The sequence below is a fragment of the Myotis yumanensis genome, unplaced genomic scaffold (genome assembly GCF_028538775.1).
Source record: "Myotis yumanensis isolate MYYU_CA2020_CCGP unplaced genomic scaffold, mMyoYum1.0.hap1 SCAF_18, whole genome shotgun sequence".
Taxonomy (NCBI): Eukaryota; Metazoa; Chordata; class Mammalia; order Chiroptera; family Vespertilionidae; genus Myotis; species Myotis yumanensis.
In genome coordinates, this window is record NW_027223769.1 from 3,255,273 (window position 1) to 3,273,894 (window position 18,622).

The 18,622-nt window shown below is 41.0% G+C and overlaps 1 protein-coding gene across 1 annotated transcript; it reads left to right on the forward strand.

Annotated features, from left to right (window-relative positions):
* The first annotated feature begins 570 nt into the window (after positions 1-570).
* On the forward strand, positions 571-18,336 carry LOC138997298 (cytochrome P450 2B4-like). The gene is given in 13 exon segments (XM_070398900.1): positions 571-712; positions 715-734; positions 1,223-1,385; positions 1,472-1,621; positions 2,312-2,374; positions 2,477-2,574; positions 2,988-3,117; positions 3,120-3,184; positions 4,349-4,490; positions 4,976-5,039; positions 8,047-8,128; positions 13,838-13,979; positions 18,116-18,336. Coding segments are annotated over 13 exon segments (1,482 nt in total).
* Positions 18,337-18,622: the final 286 nt, after the last annotated feature.

The following is an 18,622-nucleotide window of genomic DNA, read 5'->3' on the forward strand; positions in this document are numbered from 1 at the left end:
AAGTACCAACATGGAGCTAATCCCCCCCCCCCCCCTCAGATCACATGTCCTCCAATCTCACTTTGTTCTGATGCCTCGAACATGTCCCTGTCCCAGTGGCACAAGATGCTCCAATTTTGGACCTGCCAGCTATACTCATCCCTCAGATGCAATGCTACCCTCTGATAAAAAGGGCCAAGAGCCACACTTGCAGTGCAAAAACCATGAAACAGCTTTCACCTGAATTTGAACCCAGACAGTTTGGACCAGAGCTCAGCCCTTATCACCTGTTCCACCAGCTGGCATACCACCCTTTCTTGAGGGAGGTGCTCTTCATTCAAGGGCACTCCCCACCAAGATACCTCAGGCCATCCATGGGAAGGAAGCTTTGGGATCCAATCAAGATGCTAGACTTCTTGGTCTCTGCAACACCTGCCACCTTTGGGTTCCCTGTTGCCTCTGGTGAGTTACAAGGAGTTCTGTCAAGTAAATTTCTGGCATACCCTCTCCCACTAAGCACAGAAAAAACAACACACAGGGCAACCTACCTTTTAAGAGGAACAGCGGAATGGAAGGCAGACAGCAAGGAGCATGGCGTTCTGGACTGGCCTGCTCCTCATCATCCTTATAGTCCTCTTGCTAATCTGGGGCCATCACACCTCCTGGGGCCACCTCCCTCCTGGACCCCGGCCTCTGCCCTTCCTGGGGAACATTTTGCAAATAGACCACAAGTGCCTCTCAAGTCCTTCCAGGCAGTGAGATGCGGAGGGGTGGACAGGAGGAGCTCACAGGCAGAAAGGCAATTGGGGGTCAATTTTAGGACGGGACTTCTCAGGCCATCCTGGGGGTTGGTTTCTTTCAGCCACAATCTGGCCAATATGCCCACTAGAGAAGCTTCTGGAATTCCTGAGTAGGAATGTAGAAAAGGGAGACTGGAGGGAGAAGTTCTGACAGACTGGAGACTTTGAGCTGTGGTCCTGATTTGGGACGGACTAGAGCTCAGATGTGGGAGCCTCTGCAACTCCTCAAATAGAAGCCGGGAGGGTTTGGAAAAGCCGAGAGAGGAGGACACTTGGGGTGAGGGCTGCATGGGAGGGTTGGGGGCCATGGAATGCAAGTGTGCCTTCTTCCCAATGGGGCTGCAGCCAGCCAGGTCTAGGCTACACTGGAAGTATGATGTGGGTGTGAAGATGGAGACCCTTCTCTTGAGTTAGGGAGTGAGATCTTGACCCTGCCCACACAGCTGCGGGAGAAATATGGGGATGTCTTCACGGTCTACCTGGGGCCCCAGCCTGTCATCATCCTGTGTGGGTACGAGGTGCTGAAGGAGGCTCTGGTGGATCAGGCTGAGGCTTTCTCTGGCCGAGGGCACATTGCTATTGTTGACCCCATCTCCCAGGGAATTGGTGAGTGGGGATGGGTGGGGCCTGGGGAGAGGACAAGGAAATATTCTATGCATCCTAAAACCTTCCCTTCATCCACCATCAATCAGGTGCGGTTCTCACCAGTGGAAAGTCTTGGAAGACCCTTAGGCGATTCTCTCTAACCACCATGAGGGATTTTGGGATGGGGAAGCAGAGCATTGAGAAGCTAATTCAGAATGAGACTCAGTGTCTGGTAGAGGAGCTGTGGAAATCCCAGGGTAAGCACTGGTCAGGACAGGGGGTGGAGGGACAGACAGAGGTGGGTGAGATGGGGACACAGAGGGAGGAGAGAACACGACTGATGGAGAAGGATCCAGACACAGCCACAGAGAGATGCAGGAACATGTTTAGAGACAGAGAAAGAGAAAAAGAATGAGAAAGACAAAGAGAGACAGAGACTGGGAAGGAGAGAGGGAGAGTAAGAGAAAGCAGAGGAGAGAGAGAAAGCAAGCAAGAGAGAAAACCTGAGTATGCTGAGAAAGATCAATCTAGAATCAGACACTGCAAGGAAAAGCCCTAGAAAGAAAAAGGTAAGGATAGAAATCGAGTCTGGGACACTCAGTGTCAGTGAGGCCAAGGACAAGGAACACTGGAGGCACTGAAAAGGGAGATCATGGAGAAGGGGCTTGGTCCCAAAGGAGAGTCAGAGAGAAGACCAGAGACAGACACAGAAAGTCAGATGAAGCGACCAAGAAAAACAAGAGTCACAGAGGGGAAATTCTCAGAAAAAAAGCTGAGATGTAGAGGCAAGTGAAAGACAGGCTAAACCAGAGAAATAGAAAACACACACACACACACACACACACACACACACTCACAAACAACAACAATCACACATACTAAGAGAGTACCAGCCAGGCCAGAGCCACCCAGAAGGGAACCACTCATGACAGATCTCTCATCCTCAGGGCCCTATCTGGATCCCAACTCCCTCTTTAACTCCATCATGGCCAACATCATCTGCTCCATTGTCTTTGTTTTTATATGAAAATCCTTACAGTTGATGCATGCATGAGTACTTATCAAATCAGAGTGTGCAGTAAACCCCCCACCCCTCTCCAGCAGCTCCATCATTTTTGGAGAGCGCTTTAATTACCAGGACCCTAGATTCTTACAGCTGCTAAATTTACTGAATGAAGTCTTCACCATTATCAGCTCTTTGTACAGCCAGGTAAGGCCAAAGATTCCATGGTGGCCAGCAATTGAGGTGAGTGGACCTTGGCAAGGGATCCGATGCTTTCTGTCCTGAGCAGCAAAACAAGACTGCATCAGAAGTTGATTGTTCTGTGCACACACTTCATCCCCTGCACCCTGCCAGGTGAGGCATTGAGTCTGACTGGGGATAGCAATCAGGCCTTCTACAAGGGTAGACTCTGAAAGAGGAAATCTTGGCAACTGTAAGAGTGACTGGGGAAGGGTATAGCTGTTCCATAGCAGAGAGGGTATTGTCTCTTCAGCTGGGAGGCACATTCTCCAAGCCCACAGGGTGAAAGGTGCCCTTCAGATGCAGCTGTGTGTGCAGTCACAACTGCAACACCCACAGCACCAACCTAGAAACTAGAACAGGTTCTGGCTTTCCTGTAGATGTTTGAATTTTTCTCTGGCATCTTGAAACACTTCCCTGGCACCCACACTCGCTTGTCTAGTCTCATTCAAGAAGTGGAAGATTTTGTCACTGAGGTCATTGAGATGCACTGGAAAACACTAGACCCCAGTGCCCCAGAGGACTCATTGATTCCTTCCTGCTCCTCATGGACAAGACAAGGACTCTGCTGGATTGGGTGTGGGTGGGCAGGAAAGAGAGTGATGGACACACTACTGACACTGAGCTTGTGTGTTAAAGTATGATGTTTGTGTTTTTTAAATACTGTATTGAAATACTTCCCTAATATTTGTAAGAAAGCCACTGCTCACCCAATCCTCTGCTCCCCACACCCCATTTTTTCTTGAGCCTCTCTAGATTCCCCTCTATGAATGCCTGTTAGGAGCTAGCAACTAAAGAATTAATATCTGGCCCAGCAAAGGACCTTTTTTTAAAAAAATTTATTTTATTGTTTAAAGTATTACAAATAGTAGTACATATGTCTCCTCGCCCCCACCCCCATTGCAAAGGACCTTTAAGACTCTGCTCTCCCACCCTCATTTTGATTGGTCAGAGATCCATTTGTGTTTTTTGTTTTTTTAAACTCACTTGAGGATATTTTTTCCATTGATTTTTTTTTAGAGAGAGTGGAGAGAAACATTGATTGGTTGCCTCCTGCACTTGCCCTGACCAGGGCTGGGGATCGAGACTGCAACCGAGGTACATGCCCTTAACTGGAAACAGAACCTGAGACCCTTCGGTCCTTGGGCCGACACTCTAACCCCTGAGCCAACTGGCCAGGGCCCCAGGTGTGTTTTGATTAGTCAGAGGCCCATCTCCCTTTGATTGTTCATAGACCTACGTTTGTTCTGATTGGTTTGAGGCCCATGTCAGTTCTGATTATTTGGAGGCAGGTGTTCTTCTAACTGGTCTAATGCCAGACAGGTTATTAAATATTTTCAATATCACCCATATAATGATAGCTGCAAGGGCCAGTCAGGAGAGCAAAGATAGCCAAGGACAGAGAAGGTAATAACAACAACAAAATATTAATCCCTAACATTTATTGAGCACTTACGTACATAATATCAAAACAACCCCAGATGATAAACTAGGGTTCATAGAGGTCAGTTTCTTGCTCAAAGACACATAGTTAATAAATGGTAGGACCTGTGTTTGAACCCTGGTAGTCTAGCTCCAGAGCCAACCCTTCTTCTATATTGTTGGCCTTGAATAGAGAAAAAAAGAAAATAAGAATAGAAAAACTGGCATAGAGTAACATGGGGTTGGGCAAGTAGAATAGGTCCAGAAACTGGAAATCTTTGCAAGGGGTGATGTTAAGAATTCTCCATCACTGTCCCAGGAGAGCTCTGACCCCGAGCGTGAGTTCGACCATAAAAGTCTTCTCCTCACGGTGGTCCAGCTGTTCTTTGCTGGTACGGACATCTCCAGCACCACCCTCCGCTGTGCCCTTCTACTCCCTCTTAAGAACCCCGATGTCTTAGGTAAGCTGGGCTTAGCATGGGAGGGTGCCAGGGTGGGTGAGCGTCTCTGCAGCCAAACTGGAAGTTGGTTAGGTGATGGGTGAAGACAGACAACTTCTGTCCTGAGATCAGTGTGAAAAATATAAAGTCTACCCCTGTAAGTATTTGCAACTTACACTAAAGCTTTGCTGCTGACAAAGCTCTTTGAAGTTGAGGAGGTACTTATAATTTACAAAATAATTTTATTTAATGAAGCACCCTATGGTTTAGAACAGGGGTGGGCAACCTTTTTGTGAGTGCGTGCCAAAACCAGCAAAATCTCTGACTCAAAATTCTTCTGCGTGCCAACCCTAATTTTTTGAGAACATGTTACGCCTACTTGATATCTCTTAAGGTGTACGTATGCAAAGAAACTTGAAGAAATAATAAAATTCATTAGAGCGACAAAAACACAGTACATGAAGATGAAAAATACATTTATTTTTGCCCTAACCGGTTTGGCTCAGTGGATAGAGCGTCGGCCTGCAGACTGAATGGTTCCAGGTTCGATTCCGGTCAAGAGCATGTACCTTGGTTGCGGGCACATCCCCAGTAGGGGGTGTGCAGGAGGCAGCTGATCGATGTTTCTCTCTCATCGATGTTTCTAACTATCCCTCTCCCTTCTTCTCTGTAAAAAATCAATAAAATATATTTAAAAAAACACATTTATTTTTTAATGTATACATGTACACTGATAGTCTGACAGAAAACTTTATGACTCCGTTTAATATTATCAGTGGGACTTTTGCTGCTGCATCACTGATGACAGAGATTTTACATTGGGTTTATATTTCGGACCTTCAGAGATATGCACGAGCTACTACTTTCATCTGTCAGGCTACTCCTATTATGAGACTTAACAAAATTCATCATTGAGAACAAAGATTCACAAGCATATGTGGATGAAACCAAAACACTGATCAGATCTAGGAAGGCAGGGAGAGTTAAGGCAGAGGCATAGAAATTGCTCTTGCCCTCTCTCGTCAATCCATGTCTATGGTAACTGGCTATGTAAAATTATTTAAGATAACTGGCTATGTAAAATTATTCATTTATCTAAGATGCACTTACACTGAATTTATCTGAAAAAATAAAGAAGTCGATATTAAGAAAAAAATTGTAAATGGAAGATTACAAGAGAGGGTTTCGCGTGCCAGCAAAAGTTACTGGAGTGCCATGTTTGGCACGCGTGCCAGGGGTTGCCCACCCCTGGTTTATAAGGTACTTTTTCCCTATGAAGTGTTTTACAAATTGCAAAAACACTTGGGCGATTATAAGATGCTTTATGCTGATCCAGGCACAAAGCATAATCATTCACAGAACATTTTTTTCTTTAATCAAATGTGTTATTTATTATTTATTTATTTATTATTTTATCCATTATCATTTATTCCCTCTTCCACCTACACCCACCAGACTGCCCCATCTGTTATCAACACACTGTTGTCCTTGTCCATGAGTTCTCTCTCTTTTTTTCCCCTTTTTTGCTTAATCCCTCCACCCTGCTAACACCACTACCACCAGAGCTATCTGCCTGTCACAGAGCATTTTTTAGTCTATGAAACACATGGCTGTTGACAGAAACACTTAGGTTGGCAAAGAACTTGATTATTTGTAACTTATTGCTGATTTACAATTAATTAAACATCCCTTGATTGAATCTCATGCTGATGGTCTGCAGATCAGACTTGGAGAAACTCTCATCTCATCAAACCCCTTTATTTTACAGGTAAGAAATTTAAGGCCCAGAGTGGGGAAGTGACTTATATAAGAGCACATACTAAATCAGTGGAACAGCAGGATATGATTTCAGTTCCAGCCAGAACTCATTTTCAGTTTAAAAAAAAAAAAGGCGGACCTTAGTGTTGAATGAATTTCTATCTACCTATCATTACCCAAGTTATGAAACATCAGGCAGGCTTCTCCACAAAGAAGCCATTGATTGCTTTCTTGATGCGTTCATTAGGAAGGGACAATTACCCACAGCTTAGTAAGTAGTTCAAAAGGCCTTCCCAAGAGCCTGCAGGTGATTTTATAGGTAACTTTTTTGAGCACATTGTTATGGACCTTTGGGGGTAGGAAATATTTCCCTCTACTCCTTTAGGTTCCTTTGGCTCATCTAATAATTAACTTTACACGAGACATAGTCACAAGAGAACATGACCAAATTTAATTACATACATATGCATGGGGCCCCCACATACATGAGAGCTTCAGAGACGGAAAATAAAATGGCATGTATATGTCATCCTGAGCTAAAGAATATGGTAAGTGACCTGGGTCTTCAGAGGAGAGGAAGATAATTCATAGGTTGATAAAAAGAGCAGATTTTTAGTAATTAGGTATTTTCCCTGCTATACAGATAGGTCATAAAAAGTGATCTCTGGTAATAACACATTATGGGCAAGCCCCTAACTTAAATTCTTCTAGGAAGTTAAGGGAGAAGGAGGGTAGAAGTCTCTCCTGAGCCTGCAGGGTCTCTATTGTCTTTAGGTCAAAATAATCTACATACCAAAGTAGCATATTTTGGGGAGGCTGGTCTGAACCCCTTCAGTCCCGCCTTTGAAACTTTCTGAAAAGTTTCACATTCCAGAAGTTGGGCCAATAGATTGCTCCATCTCATCGAACCAATCTCTTAGTTCTGAGAACAGATGAGTTCAGTTAAATAGTTGTATCTCAGTTCAGAAAGTGGTGAGGTGGCCCCCCAAAGTTAGGTTCTATGGTACAAGAAATAAGGTATTTTATAAGAGGCATCTCTGTGGAGGAAAACAAAAATAATAATTAATGATTGGAGAAGACTGTAATCTCAGGTTCTGCGTTCTGAAGGCCATCAGTCAAGCAGAGTTCCAGATCTCGGCTCAAGTCCTCTTCAGCTGGGATAAAGGCAGGCAGGGACTCTGATAGATTTCCCTGGTCTGCAGTTTGGATGTCTGTTATCTTTCTGAGTGGCTGTCCAACAGGCACAAAGATTGCCCATTCAAGGGCTACTGTGGTGATTTCCCTCAGTTAATAGGAAGTCATTTAGCTTTAGTTTGCAGGACTTCAGGAAAAAGAGAATTTTAGTTCATAATGATTCCAAGTCAGAAAAGTGAGAGAAAAATTGGAAATATTAATTCAGAAAATCATAGTAGGTATTGGAGGACACTAGAATTCAGGGTCTAGTCCATTTTACAGGTAGAAAAGAAAACCTCAAAAGATAACAGATAGCAGTAGAATTTGATATCCCCAAAGGCATGTTACTGAAACATCATTTTTCTCTCTAAAATCACCCCTATTTTTACCAAAAATAGCCAAATTCAGGCTAATCTGTTTGTAAAATAAATCTAGTTTTAATGAGCTTGGCCTGTTCTTTACACAGGTGTAGCAAGAATAATCAACATCTATAGTTTTTTTTAAATGTGTCTTGCTAGAAACTTTCACAAGGAATCTTCAGATTGACTTTTAAAGGTCTCTTGAGACCAGGAAAGTCAAGCAAGGACTTGCCATCAGACTCTGCTTGCAGTGCCTATAGATTTGGGTAAATCCCTCTCTTTTCAAGGTCCCCAAAATATCCCGAGGTTCCTGTGCCTGCCACAGGGCAGGACCTTTCTTACTCATCTGGTAAGACTGCTGGGAAGCCTGTAAGAAAGGTACTAGGCTGAATTTTCCAAGTAGGCTTTATTGGCTTTCATAAATCAATCTTAGTTCCTTAGAGCTGTATGTTATATCTGAGTCTATGCCTGTCTCTCTGAAATATGACATTTCAGTCAAAGGCTTGAATAATATAGCCAGTAGAGAGAAAAAGATAAATGTTTCAACTCTGTGTACAAAGGTATAATTTACCAAATTGCACTACGTCATAGGTAGCTTAGGAGAAAAACAGTTCTTATATCTGGAAATTGAATAAATTAAACAGAACTATTTCAAAGAAAAGTCGTAACAGTTTTAATTATCATTTTTCCTTTTAAAAATTTTAATAGAATTTATTGGAGGTGACACTGGTTTCAAGTGTAAAATTCTATAATACATCATCTGTATATTGTATTGTGTGTACACCATCCAAAGTCAAGCCTCCTTCTGTCACCATTTATATCCCCTTTTTACCTTATACTTCCTCCACCCCCTTTCCTCTGGTAATCACCATACTGTTGTCCATGAGGTTTTGTTTTGTTTTTGTTTCTGCTTGATCCCTTCACTTTTTTACCCAGTCACCAACTCCTCTTCCCTCTGATAGCAGTCATTCTGTTCTCTCTATCTATGATATTGTTTTTCTTTTGTTTGTTTATTTTGTTCATTAGATTCCATTATCTTCATTAGTTAATTTAGTCCCATGTAATTAATTATTGTTGATCTTTTATTAGCAGTTTTATGAAGCCATCAGTTTCTTCATTAGAGTTCTGCAAATTCTTATCCTGTTCAATGGTATGATATAAGAGTTTATCAGAATCCTGTATTCTAGAGTAATATCAGAATCTTTTCCAAGAATTGCTCTGAAGATGAAACATATTTGTGAAAGCATCAAAGTAAGACAATAACTGTAAGTGACAAAAATACTTATTTGCTCTTAACAATTATATTCTACATGGTTAAAGATCTCATGAGAGTACAGTGAAATTGACAAGGAAATTTGCTTATTTCTGTAACACACAACTTTCTAAGATAATAACTAGTATTATTAGTAACAGCCTTGTACCAAGATATATCAGAATTTTAAAATTTTTATACACCTTCTAGAACACATTAATACCCACACAAATGTAATCTAAGGAGGTTTAACATCACTTATTTGACAATGCTATACATGTAACATATGTCCTTGTATATGGAGAGAGAACAAATCTTTGAGATATCTCAGGGACTCTATGACAAAGTTCAAAGTTAGCTAGAGGTCTAAAGGACTTCATTTAGAATTTAATTTGGGGAAGTTTGCAGATATATCAAAGAGGTTGTAAAACACTTGACTCAATAGGATCATAGGTCATTATGAAACAACTAGAGGCCTGATGCACGAAATTCATGCAAGGGTAGGCCCTCCCAGCCCCAGCTGCTACCTTGGCCCTCGCAACCCTGGCTTCGTCCGGAAGGTCATCTGGACGGTTGTTCTACTGTTTGGTCTAATTAGCATATTAGCTCTTTATTATATAGGATACTTAATTACTCATTTAACCATACCAACTATAAAAGATTTCAAAGACAAATACAGAAGGTCATTTAGTCGGGAGCAAAATTTAGCTCTTTTAATATTAACAAGACTAGGTTTACTTAAAGACCTGCTGATAAAGAGAACAGGAAATCATATTAATAAAAAAATATTGCCTTCCTTTTATAATCTCATATCAGGGGCATACTAGTACAGGAAAACTTTTTCTTTTGGCAGGTAAAAGAAATATTAACTTTCAGTTTCATATAAGTACATTATTGATACTACAGCTCATTTTGAAAAACCTCTATAGATTAAGAATTGGTAGTTATAAAATAGTCATGGGGGTGTAAAGTACAGCATAGGGAATATAGTCAATAATATTATAATAGCTATGTATGGTGTCAGAGGGGTACCAGACTTATTGCGGTGATCATTTTGTAAATTATATGAATGTCTGACATCTATACTGTAGACTTGAAACTAATATAAAATAATATTGAATGTCAACTGTAATTCAAAAATAACTTGCACGCTTGCTCTCAGGAGCACCCTTGTGGCTCCCCCCTCTTCATTCCCCCCCAAGCATTACCTTTGCCTTTCTCTCTCCTAAGCTCCAAGGACCCTTCTTTTGCTTCTGTAACTTATTTCCTGAGCCCACACAGTTCAGCTGGCTTACTTCCTAAATAATCTTTCTCTTATAATTTGAAAATAAAGAAAGAAAAATAATTTAAAAACCCTATAATAACAATTCAGCTTTAGCCAGTTTAATTCTACAAGGTAAAGGTATCTCTGTCTCCTCTCACATCCCAACCAGGACAAAGTTACTTTCGTTTCCCTTAACTAAACACATCTCCATACCTCATACGTTTTCAAAGCCAAGACACATCCCACTTTTCTTGTATATAGAGTTGTTTCCCTTTTTCTTATTTGTAGCTTTAATTACATGTATTAGAATTCTTAACCTTTGGAAACCTTAAGTTCTAGTGAAAATTAAATAAACAATTGTTAATTATCTGCTACACTAGTATTCTTTAGGTTGGCAAATTATAAACACATTCCATAATTTCTAGAAATATGTACTTTTTCATAGTATAATTTTTCAATGTGGCATGAGACATGTTTTCTTTTAGTTTATCTGTAATAAGAAGCCAAAAGTAGACAGGCCTCTGTTTGGTAATTAGTGTTCCATTATTTTACCTTATTTGGAAATGATCTGGATATTCAATGAATTTAACCTGACTCATCATTTAACTTAATTAGCAAAATTCTAAGGGTGTAAGTTACCAGAGAGATTTGGAAAACTTAAAAGTAGACATATCATAACATTGCTAAAATAAACTTCATCTTACATACATCTACTTAATTTATTTGCTCTTAACAATATTTAGACACTAATTTTATAAGACATTAATGCAATTAGCCATCACCTTAAGTTATTTTTCTTGATAACATGGATTTATTCAACAACAAAAACAGGTAGAACAAAAATGTTATATTTAATTCTGATAACACCAAACACATACCTATCTTAAACTAAAAAAATTACATTAGCTTTAGTACCAAATATTTACCCCAGAGCACATGAACCCGAAAAGCACTTGAGTTAGTTTATATTTTTCAGAAGTTTAATATATGCACTTATTTAAGCCAATTAGGTAGAGCTCTTTTACAAATTAGCAATACCATGTGGAATAGAAAATACCAAACATATATGTACCATACGTACATTTATAAACATTCATAGACACATATATGCAAACAGAGACCTTACATAGTTTTCATTTTAAAATTTTAGCCATGAGATGGGTATGATAATGTAAAACTTACCAGTTATAAAAGGAAAGTTCAGTTTATCTGCTCAGATGGCTAGAGATTTTTCTCATTAATATTTGTGAAGACAATTAAGATTCGTATTTGTCCTTGACAACTAATCATATGGAAGCTGTGGAGCAGCTTGTATTTTTTTTTTGAGCCTCTTTTTTTTTTCTTTAGGTTTAGGAATTGGGAATGGGAAAGATAGATAGGTTTTGAATTGTTCCTAGGATTGCATTTCTGACTGGGAAGATTTGTAAAATAAGGAAAATTGATCTCAAGCTCTGAAAAAATTGGGTTGTAACTTAAGTGACATCATAGGGTTATGTACCCATCAACTACATCATCCTAATTTGCTTCTTTTCCTCTGGATGCATACTTTCATTTTAGCTTAGGGGAGAAGACCTAAAAACATTCCTCTCAGGCTCTAAAATTAGGCCAATTTTTAAATCATAGAATTATTAAATTTTCAAATATCTTATCGGGTTTCAGCCAGGACAAACAGCAAATGTTTCTGGCAGTATTAAACAATGTCATGGATTCAAGATTATATAAATCTTCTGAACTTCCAGAGTCCTTCTCTCCAATAGCCCAAAGAAAGAGCTGACAGCCTGCATGTCCCAGGCAGGCAGAAAGCCAAGCTTTGGGACAAAGGCAATAGCTATCTTCAGGAGAGCTTTAACTATGACCCTAGATTGGCCTTTGTCCACACAATAATCTCTTTAGAGTAGGAAAGCAATTTAGACAGAGGATTGCTGGAATGAATATTCAAAGGAGTATAGAAGGGAGCATTAGGAATTACATCCGACTTATATTTTAGGTATCCTCTGTATGTAAATTAAAAAAAATTAATCCTCATCTGAGGATATGTTTTTATGATTTCTGGAAAGAGAGAAAGCGAGAGAGAGGGAAATATCAATGTGAGAGAAATATCAATTGGTTGCCTCCTGTATGCTCCCCAACAGGGGATCAAACCTGCAACATTTTGGTGTACAGGACGACGCTCAAACCCGTGGTCGGCAAACTGCGGCTCGTGAGCCACATGCGGCTCTTTGGTCCCTTGAATGTGGCTCTTCCTAAGCTTTTGGAGTACCCTAATTAAGTTAATAACAATGTACCTACCTATATAGTTTAAGTTTAAAAATTTTGGCTCTCAAAAGAAATTTCAATCGTTGTACTGTTGATATTGATTCAACAGAAGAAATTTCAAAGTTGTACTGTTTTAATCGTTGTACTGTTGATTTTGGCTCTGTTGACTAATGAGTTTGCCGACCACTGCTCTAAACCAACGGAGCCACCTGGCCAAGGTTGTGTCTAAATTTTTTTATTAGCCTATTGCAACAAACCTTTCAAAAAAGCTATTGAAATTTTTTTTCTCAAATATAGCCAACTTAAAAGATCTATCATCTGGCCACGATGAGTAAGATTAAAAGCAACTCAAGCAAATAAGCCTTGTTATGGCTTAACCAAGGATGCAAGAAGCATCCCACATAACAGTACAAATAAAAAATACAGCCCTCACAAAATCCAAAAAAGTTTATTTCCAGAACAATCTAAGACAGCAAAAGCCCTTTGTTGCTACAGGCAGTCACTAACAAAGCGAAGAAAATTGAGATGACAACTTCCCCTGAGAGCAGGCATAGCCAAACTAAGACAAAGGGACAGCTGAATCCCCAATCTATTTAGCTGGCTGCCAAATGCACTCCAGTATGGCAGAGTCCTGTTTCTTCTGATCACAAAGTCAAGTTCTCAGGACATAGCGCAAGGTGGAAGGAACAACTTCATTTGGCTTTTATGTAGAGGACCCAAGTCAAGTTTGTGTAAACAGATGACAGAATGGAGAGAACTGTATACCTCCTCCCCAGCCTGTGAGCCTGGCTCAGACAACAGGCTTCGAGGGAGTCTATGTCTGTGTTCTATCCCTGTGGTGTTTCCTTTTTATGAGAAAAGACGTAAGAGACATACACAAAGGAAACGATGACTATCTCTGAGAGGAAAGTATCAAAGAAACCAACCCCAAGTGTTTCCAAGTATAGATGTACACAGGGGTGGTAGTCATAGTACCTAATGAGCCAGTGGGCACCACCCATCAGACTAGATTCTGACCTTTATGCTGGTATCTGGACTTGGAGGCCTTTGCTAAGCTATATGTGAAATTTTCAGTTGATAGATCATGGAAATGTCCAAAAAATCTCGAGGAAGGTGTGTCAGGGTGGTTGGTATCAGGAGGGCTTGGGACAGTTATTAACCACATGGGGCAGAATCATTTCAATATTTCAGTTCCCAACTGTAGAGCTACACAGTAGGTGAAGCTCCTTATCAATTGTGGTACACTAATGATTCAGCCACTCCTTGTTGGTGGTCATTTGGGGCCCTTGGCTTTGACATCCTCTAGGGCACTACTGTGTACCCCATCATCAACTCTGTCCTCCATGACTCACGGTACTTTGAGAAGCCAGACGTCTTCTACCCTGGCCACTTCCTGGATGTGGAGGGCAACTTCAGGAAGCGGGAGGCCTTCATTGCTTTCTCCATGGGTAAGCCACGTCCTTCCCACCCTATAAAAACACTGTTCACCCTTTCTTCTGCGTGTGACTTGCTCCCTTTGTCTAACCCCAAACGGGGTGAACATTTTTGGAAAAGATTAGAATTCTGAAGGAAAGAGAAAGTAAGACTCCCAAGAGACAAAGATGGTCTGAAGGGGAAGGACACGGAGGAGGTTGATGGTGGAGAAAAATGGAGACTAAGTCAGTGATGGAGATCAAGTGGAAGACACAGACATACACAGGCACCCACACGAACACACAAGGAACAGACAAATAAATGATCCATTATTGAGTACCTGTTATGTGCCAAGAACTGGGAAAGGCATGTTCAGTTTTTCTTTCAAAATAAAATATCTTTATTGTTTTTTTCTAATTTTTATATAAATAAGAAAGTAATAAAGTTGAAAGTAAAAATCACCTGTAACTCAGCACCAAACCAGACTTGTTAATGTTACAGAGATGTTTTTCCAAATTTTTTATTAAATATGTGCATGCAGTCCTAGCTGGTTTGGCTCAGTGGATAGAGGGTCCCGGATTTGATTCCAGCTAAGGGTACCTCGGTTGTAGGCTCGATCCCCCGCCCTAATCAAGGCATGTGCAGGAGGCAACCAATCAGTGTGTTTCTCTCACATTGATGTTTCTATCTCTCTCCCTCCCTTCCGCTCTCTCTGAAAAGTCAATGGAAAAATATCCTTGGGTGAGGATTAATAAATATGTGCATGCACACAAAGGTATGTGATGGTAGATAGATAGTTAGATAGATAATAGAAAAGTAGATGAGAGAAAGGTAAGAAGGGGGAAAGGGAACAGAAGGGAAAGGAAAAGGAGAAAAATTCATTGACTTATTTTTTCGTTAGCCAGTTATTAAAATTCAAGCCCTGGAGTATAGTGAGGACCAGGAGTCACTTGGGACACTAAAATTTAAAGAATACTCACTCTCAGGTTTGTACAAGCACCTTGATCCAATCACTTATCAAATAATTCAACTTTCAGCCATTAACTTAAAATTTGTCATATGCTAAAAGATTAAGTATCCTTATGTCTGTTTCTGGTTTGTTTACATTAAGTCACTGATATGTCTTCCTCTTTTAACTATGAGTATACCATACTGTCAGAATTGTTATATCTTTACAGTATGTTTTAATATTTTACAGGGGATAGTCTCCTCCATTACTCTTCTTTTTCAGATAGTCTTGTGGTTTCTGTGACACATTTTTTTCTTTCAAGTGTACTTTAGAATAATTTTTCAAGGTCTCAAAAAATTTCAATAAGATCTTTAGGAATTACATTTCTAGTTTCATTTGTATGGTTTTGACAACTTTACAAATTTAAGATACCTCAGACAAAAAGATAGTGTGTTCATTGAATCTACTCTTGTATGATTTGGTGGCATCTTGGATTTTTTTTTAAACTAGGTTTTGCATATTTCATGCTAAATTTATTCCTAAGAAACATGGAAGAAGAGTGTTGCTATTGTTCATAGAACCTCTTTGTACTAGTCAGCTGTGTCTGCCAAAACAAAATGCCACAGACTGAATGGCTTAAACAACAGAAATCTATTTCTTACGGTTCTGGAGGCTGGCAGTCCAAGATCAGGGTGTTAGCATGGCCAGAGTCTGTGAGAGCTCTCTTCCTGGCTCACCGTTGTCCACCTTCTTCTGCGTCCTCCCATGGCAGAGAGCTCTGCTGTCTTTTCCTCTTCTTATAAGCACACTAATCCCACCATGGGGGCCCACCCTCACGACCTCATCTAACCTCAATTACCTCCCAAAGGCCCCACCTCCAGGTTAGGGCTTCAATATGTAAATTTTGGGAGGACACAATTCAATCCATATCACTCTACTAACATAGTATTTTTAATTGTTTTCATTAGTATTATGCTTTTGAGGAGATATTTTTTCCATAATTGGACTATTTTATAGTACTTTTATTACTAACAGTTTTTCACTGTGTCTGCTTAGGGTTCCAGATAATTGGTGTTTAGCTTCTGCAAATGATGACACTTTTAGACAATTCTTTCTTATATTAAATCCATATGTCATTTTTTCCCTAATATCATGACCTAGCACTTCCAAAATCATGGTAAAGAATAGTAGTAATGGTGAGCAATCTTATCTAATTCCTAATTATAAGAAGTATATTTTCATTTTTTCCAGTAAGCTTAATGCTGACTATGATCTTTTCCAGATATTTGTGGTTATTCTGCCACTCATTTTTTCTCAATTTAAAATTAAATTAAAAAATATCTTTTTTCTCTGCATTTTATAATAGGCTCTTTTTTAAATATATATATATATATATATATATATCTTTATTGATTTCAGAGAGGAAAGGAGAGGGAAAGAGAGATAGAAACATCAATGATGGGAGAGAATCATTGACTGGCTGCCTCCTGCACATCCCCCAATGGGGATAAAGCCCACAACCCAGGCATGTGGCCTTGGCTGGAATCGAACCTGGGACCCTTCAGTCCGCAGGCTGACTCTCCATCCACTGAGCCAAACCAGCTAGGGCAACAGGTTCTTTTTGAAAAATTTAAATTAAGATTTGGTGTTGAGTATTCTCAAATATTTTTTCAGCTCCTATCAAGATGGTCAAATTGCTTTTCTCCTAGACTTGTTAAAAAAATAGTAGATGTCTTAATGTCAGATCATACACTGTCTTGTAGAGTGGAGACAAGAGAAGCCCCGGAGGAAGGGGGCGGGCCCAAGGCCCAGCAGAAAGTCGTGGCCTGTATTATTCAGGGCAGGCTAGCCTAAGATAAACAGCTTGAATATCTTAGCTGCTTAAAGCAAAAAATTAATTTTATGCTCATGGAAATGTCCATCCCACTTCCGTAGAAATGGGGGCTACTGAGACTATCCTGACACATGCAGAAACTAGAAAAGCAACATAACATATCAGTGTAGCTCTCACTTTAATGGTCAAAACAAGGCCCATCCAAGATCAACAGGGCAGAGATGTTCATGCACCCAGAGGTGTGCCATGAATATTTATGAACAGTAATGCACTTTACCACACTGCACCGGGCAGGTCTCGGCCCCTCCTTTGGACTGCAGGGCAACAGGATGCAGTCCAAAGTGTGGCCCAGCCCAGGGACATGTTTGTGCTCTCCCTTGGTCATGCCAGTGGACAGCCTGTGCTAACGTCAATAATGGATAATAAAGTCAATAAATGACTCCTTCTCTGTGGGACACTTGGTGAAGTTTGACCCCATCTTTGCAGAGAGATATGAGTGGGGGATATGAGAAGCAGGAATTTAGGGTGATGGTGGGAGGAAGTGCTATTCAAAATGTTTATCAAGCATGATGTGGCCACTGACCAGTCAGAATTGCCACTGGTTAGTGCAAGATCTGGGTCTGGGAGGCTTCCCTGTTAGTTGCTGATTGTGGGCAGGTGGGGCACATGCAGAAGGGACCAAGGTGGCCAGACCACTGCACCACTCAGAAGCTTAGAGCAGTGACTGTGCACCAATTGTCTAGAAGTAGTTCAATATTTTAACAGCCAAGAAGGGTACTGGTGCCCACCTACTGCATATCCGTCTAGGACATTTTCACATTTTCTCATAAATTGGCTTAGTTGGGAACATACTTAATCAGAGACACAGAAAAAGATAGAGACAGCAAACAGAGACCAAGAGAGACAGAGGAGGGCATGGTAGGGGATAGGCTGAGAGGAGGTGGGGACTGAGAGAAACTCATGCATGCACACACACACACACACACACACACACGGTTGTTATGGTTGTTGGTATTGAGGACAAGAACAGGAGCATATGTAAATCTATGTAAATGAGCATGCAAATGTCTGGGAGGTGGAGGGTTCCCAGGACTCTCCCAATGACACACTCCCTCTTTTTTTTTTTTTTTAATATATTTTATTGATTTTTCACAGAGAGGAAGGGAGAGAGATAGATAGTAAGAAACATCGATGGGAGAGAAACATCGATCAGCTGCCTCCTGCACATCTCCCACTGGGGATGTGCCCGCAACCCAGGTACATGCCCTTGACCGGAATCGAACCTGGGACCTTTCAGTCCGCAGGCCGACGCTCCATCCACTGAGCCAAACCGGTTTCAGCACACACTCCCTCTTTACATCCTCAGGAAACCGCCTGTTTGTGCTCAGAGCTCTTCCCCTTCTTGACCTCCATACTGAAGAACTTTTCCTTGGGCTCTTCCAAGGCCCCAGAAGATATCGACCTCACTCCACGGAAGAATGGGCTGGGGAAACTGCCCCCTGATTACCAGCTCTCCTTCCTGCCCCGCTGGGGAGAGGAGAAGAAGGGATATAGTTCCCTTCAGCGTCCTTGCCTCCAGCCTCCACCTGTATCTACAATGAACTTTTAGAGGCCGCCTACTCCTCCCTGCTCACTGTCCCCTCTGGAAAGTACCTTCCTGAGTCTCTCCTTCATCCAGTCTGCTAGGCACCACTCATCCCCAATGGGCTGCACTGCTGACCCAGGATAAAACCTTAGGGTTTCTGGGCCAAGAAATACCTTCAGAACCTTAGTGTTACCACCACCTCTAGCTCAGCTTGGGAAACTGAGGCCCAAGTGAGGGAATGATTTAAATCCAAAGTTACCTAGGGTAGCTGAGCAGAATCTGGTGCCCTGCCTCTACCTTGTCTCCATCT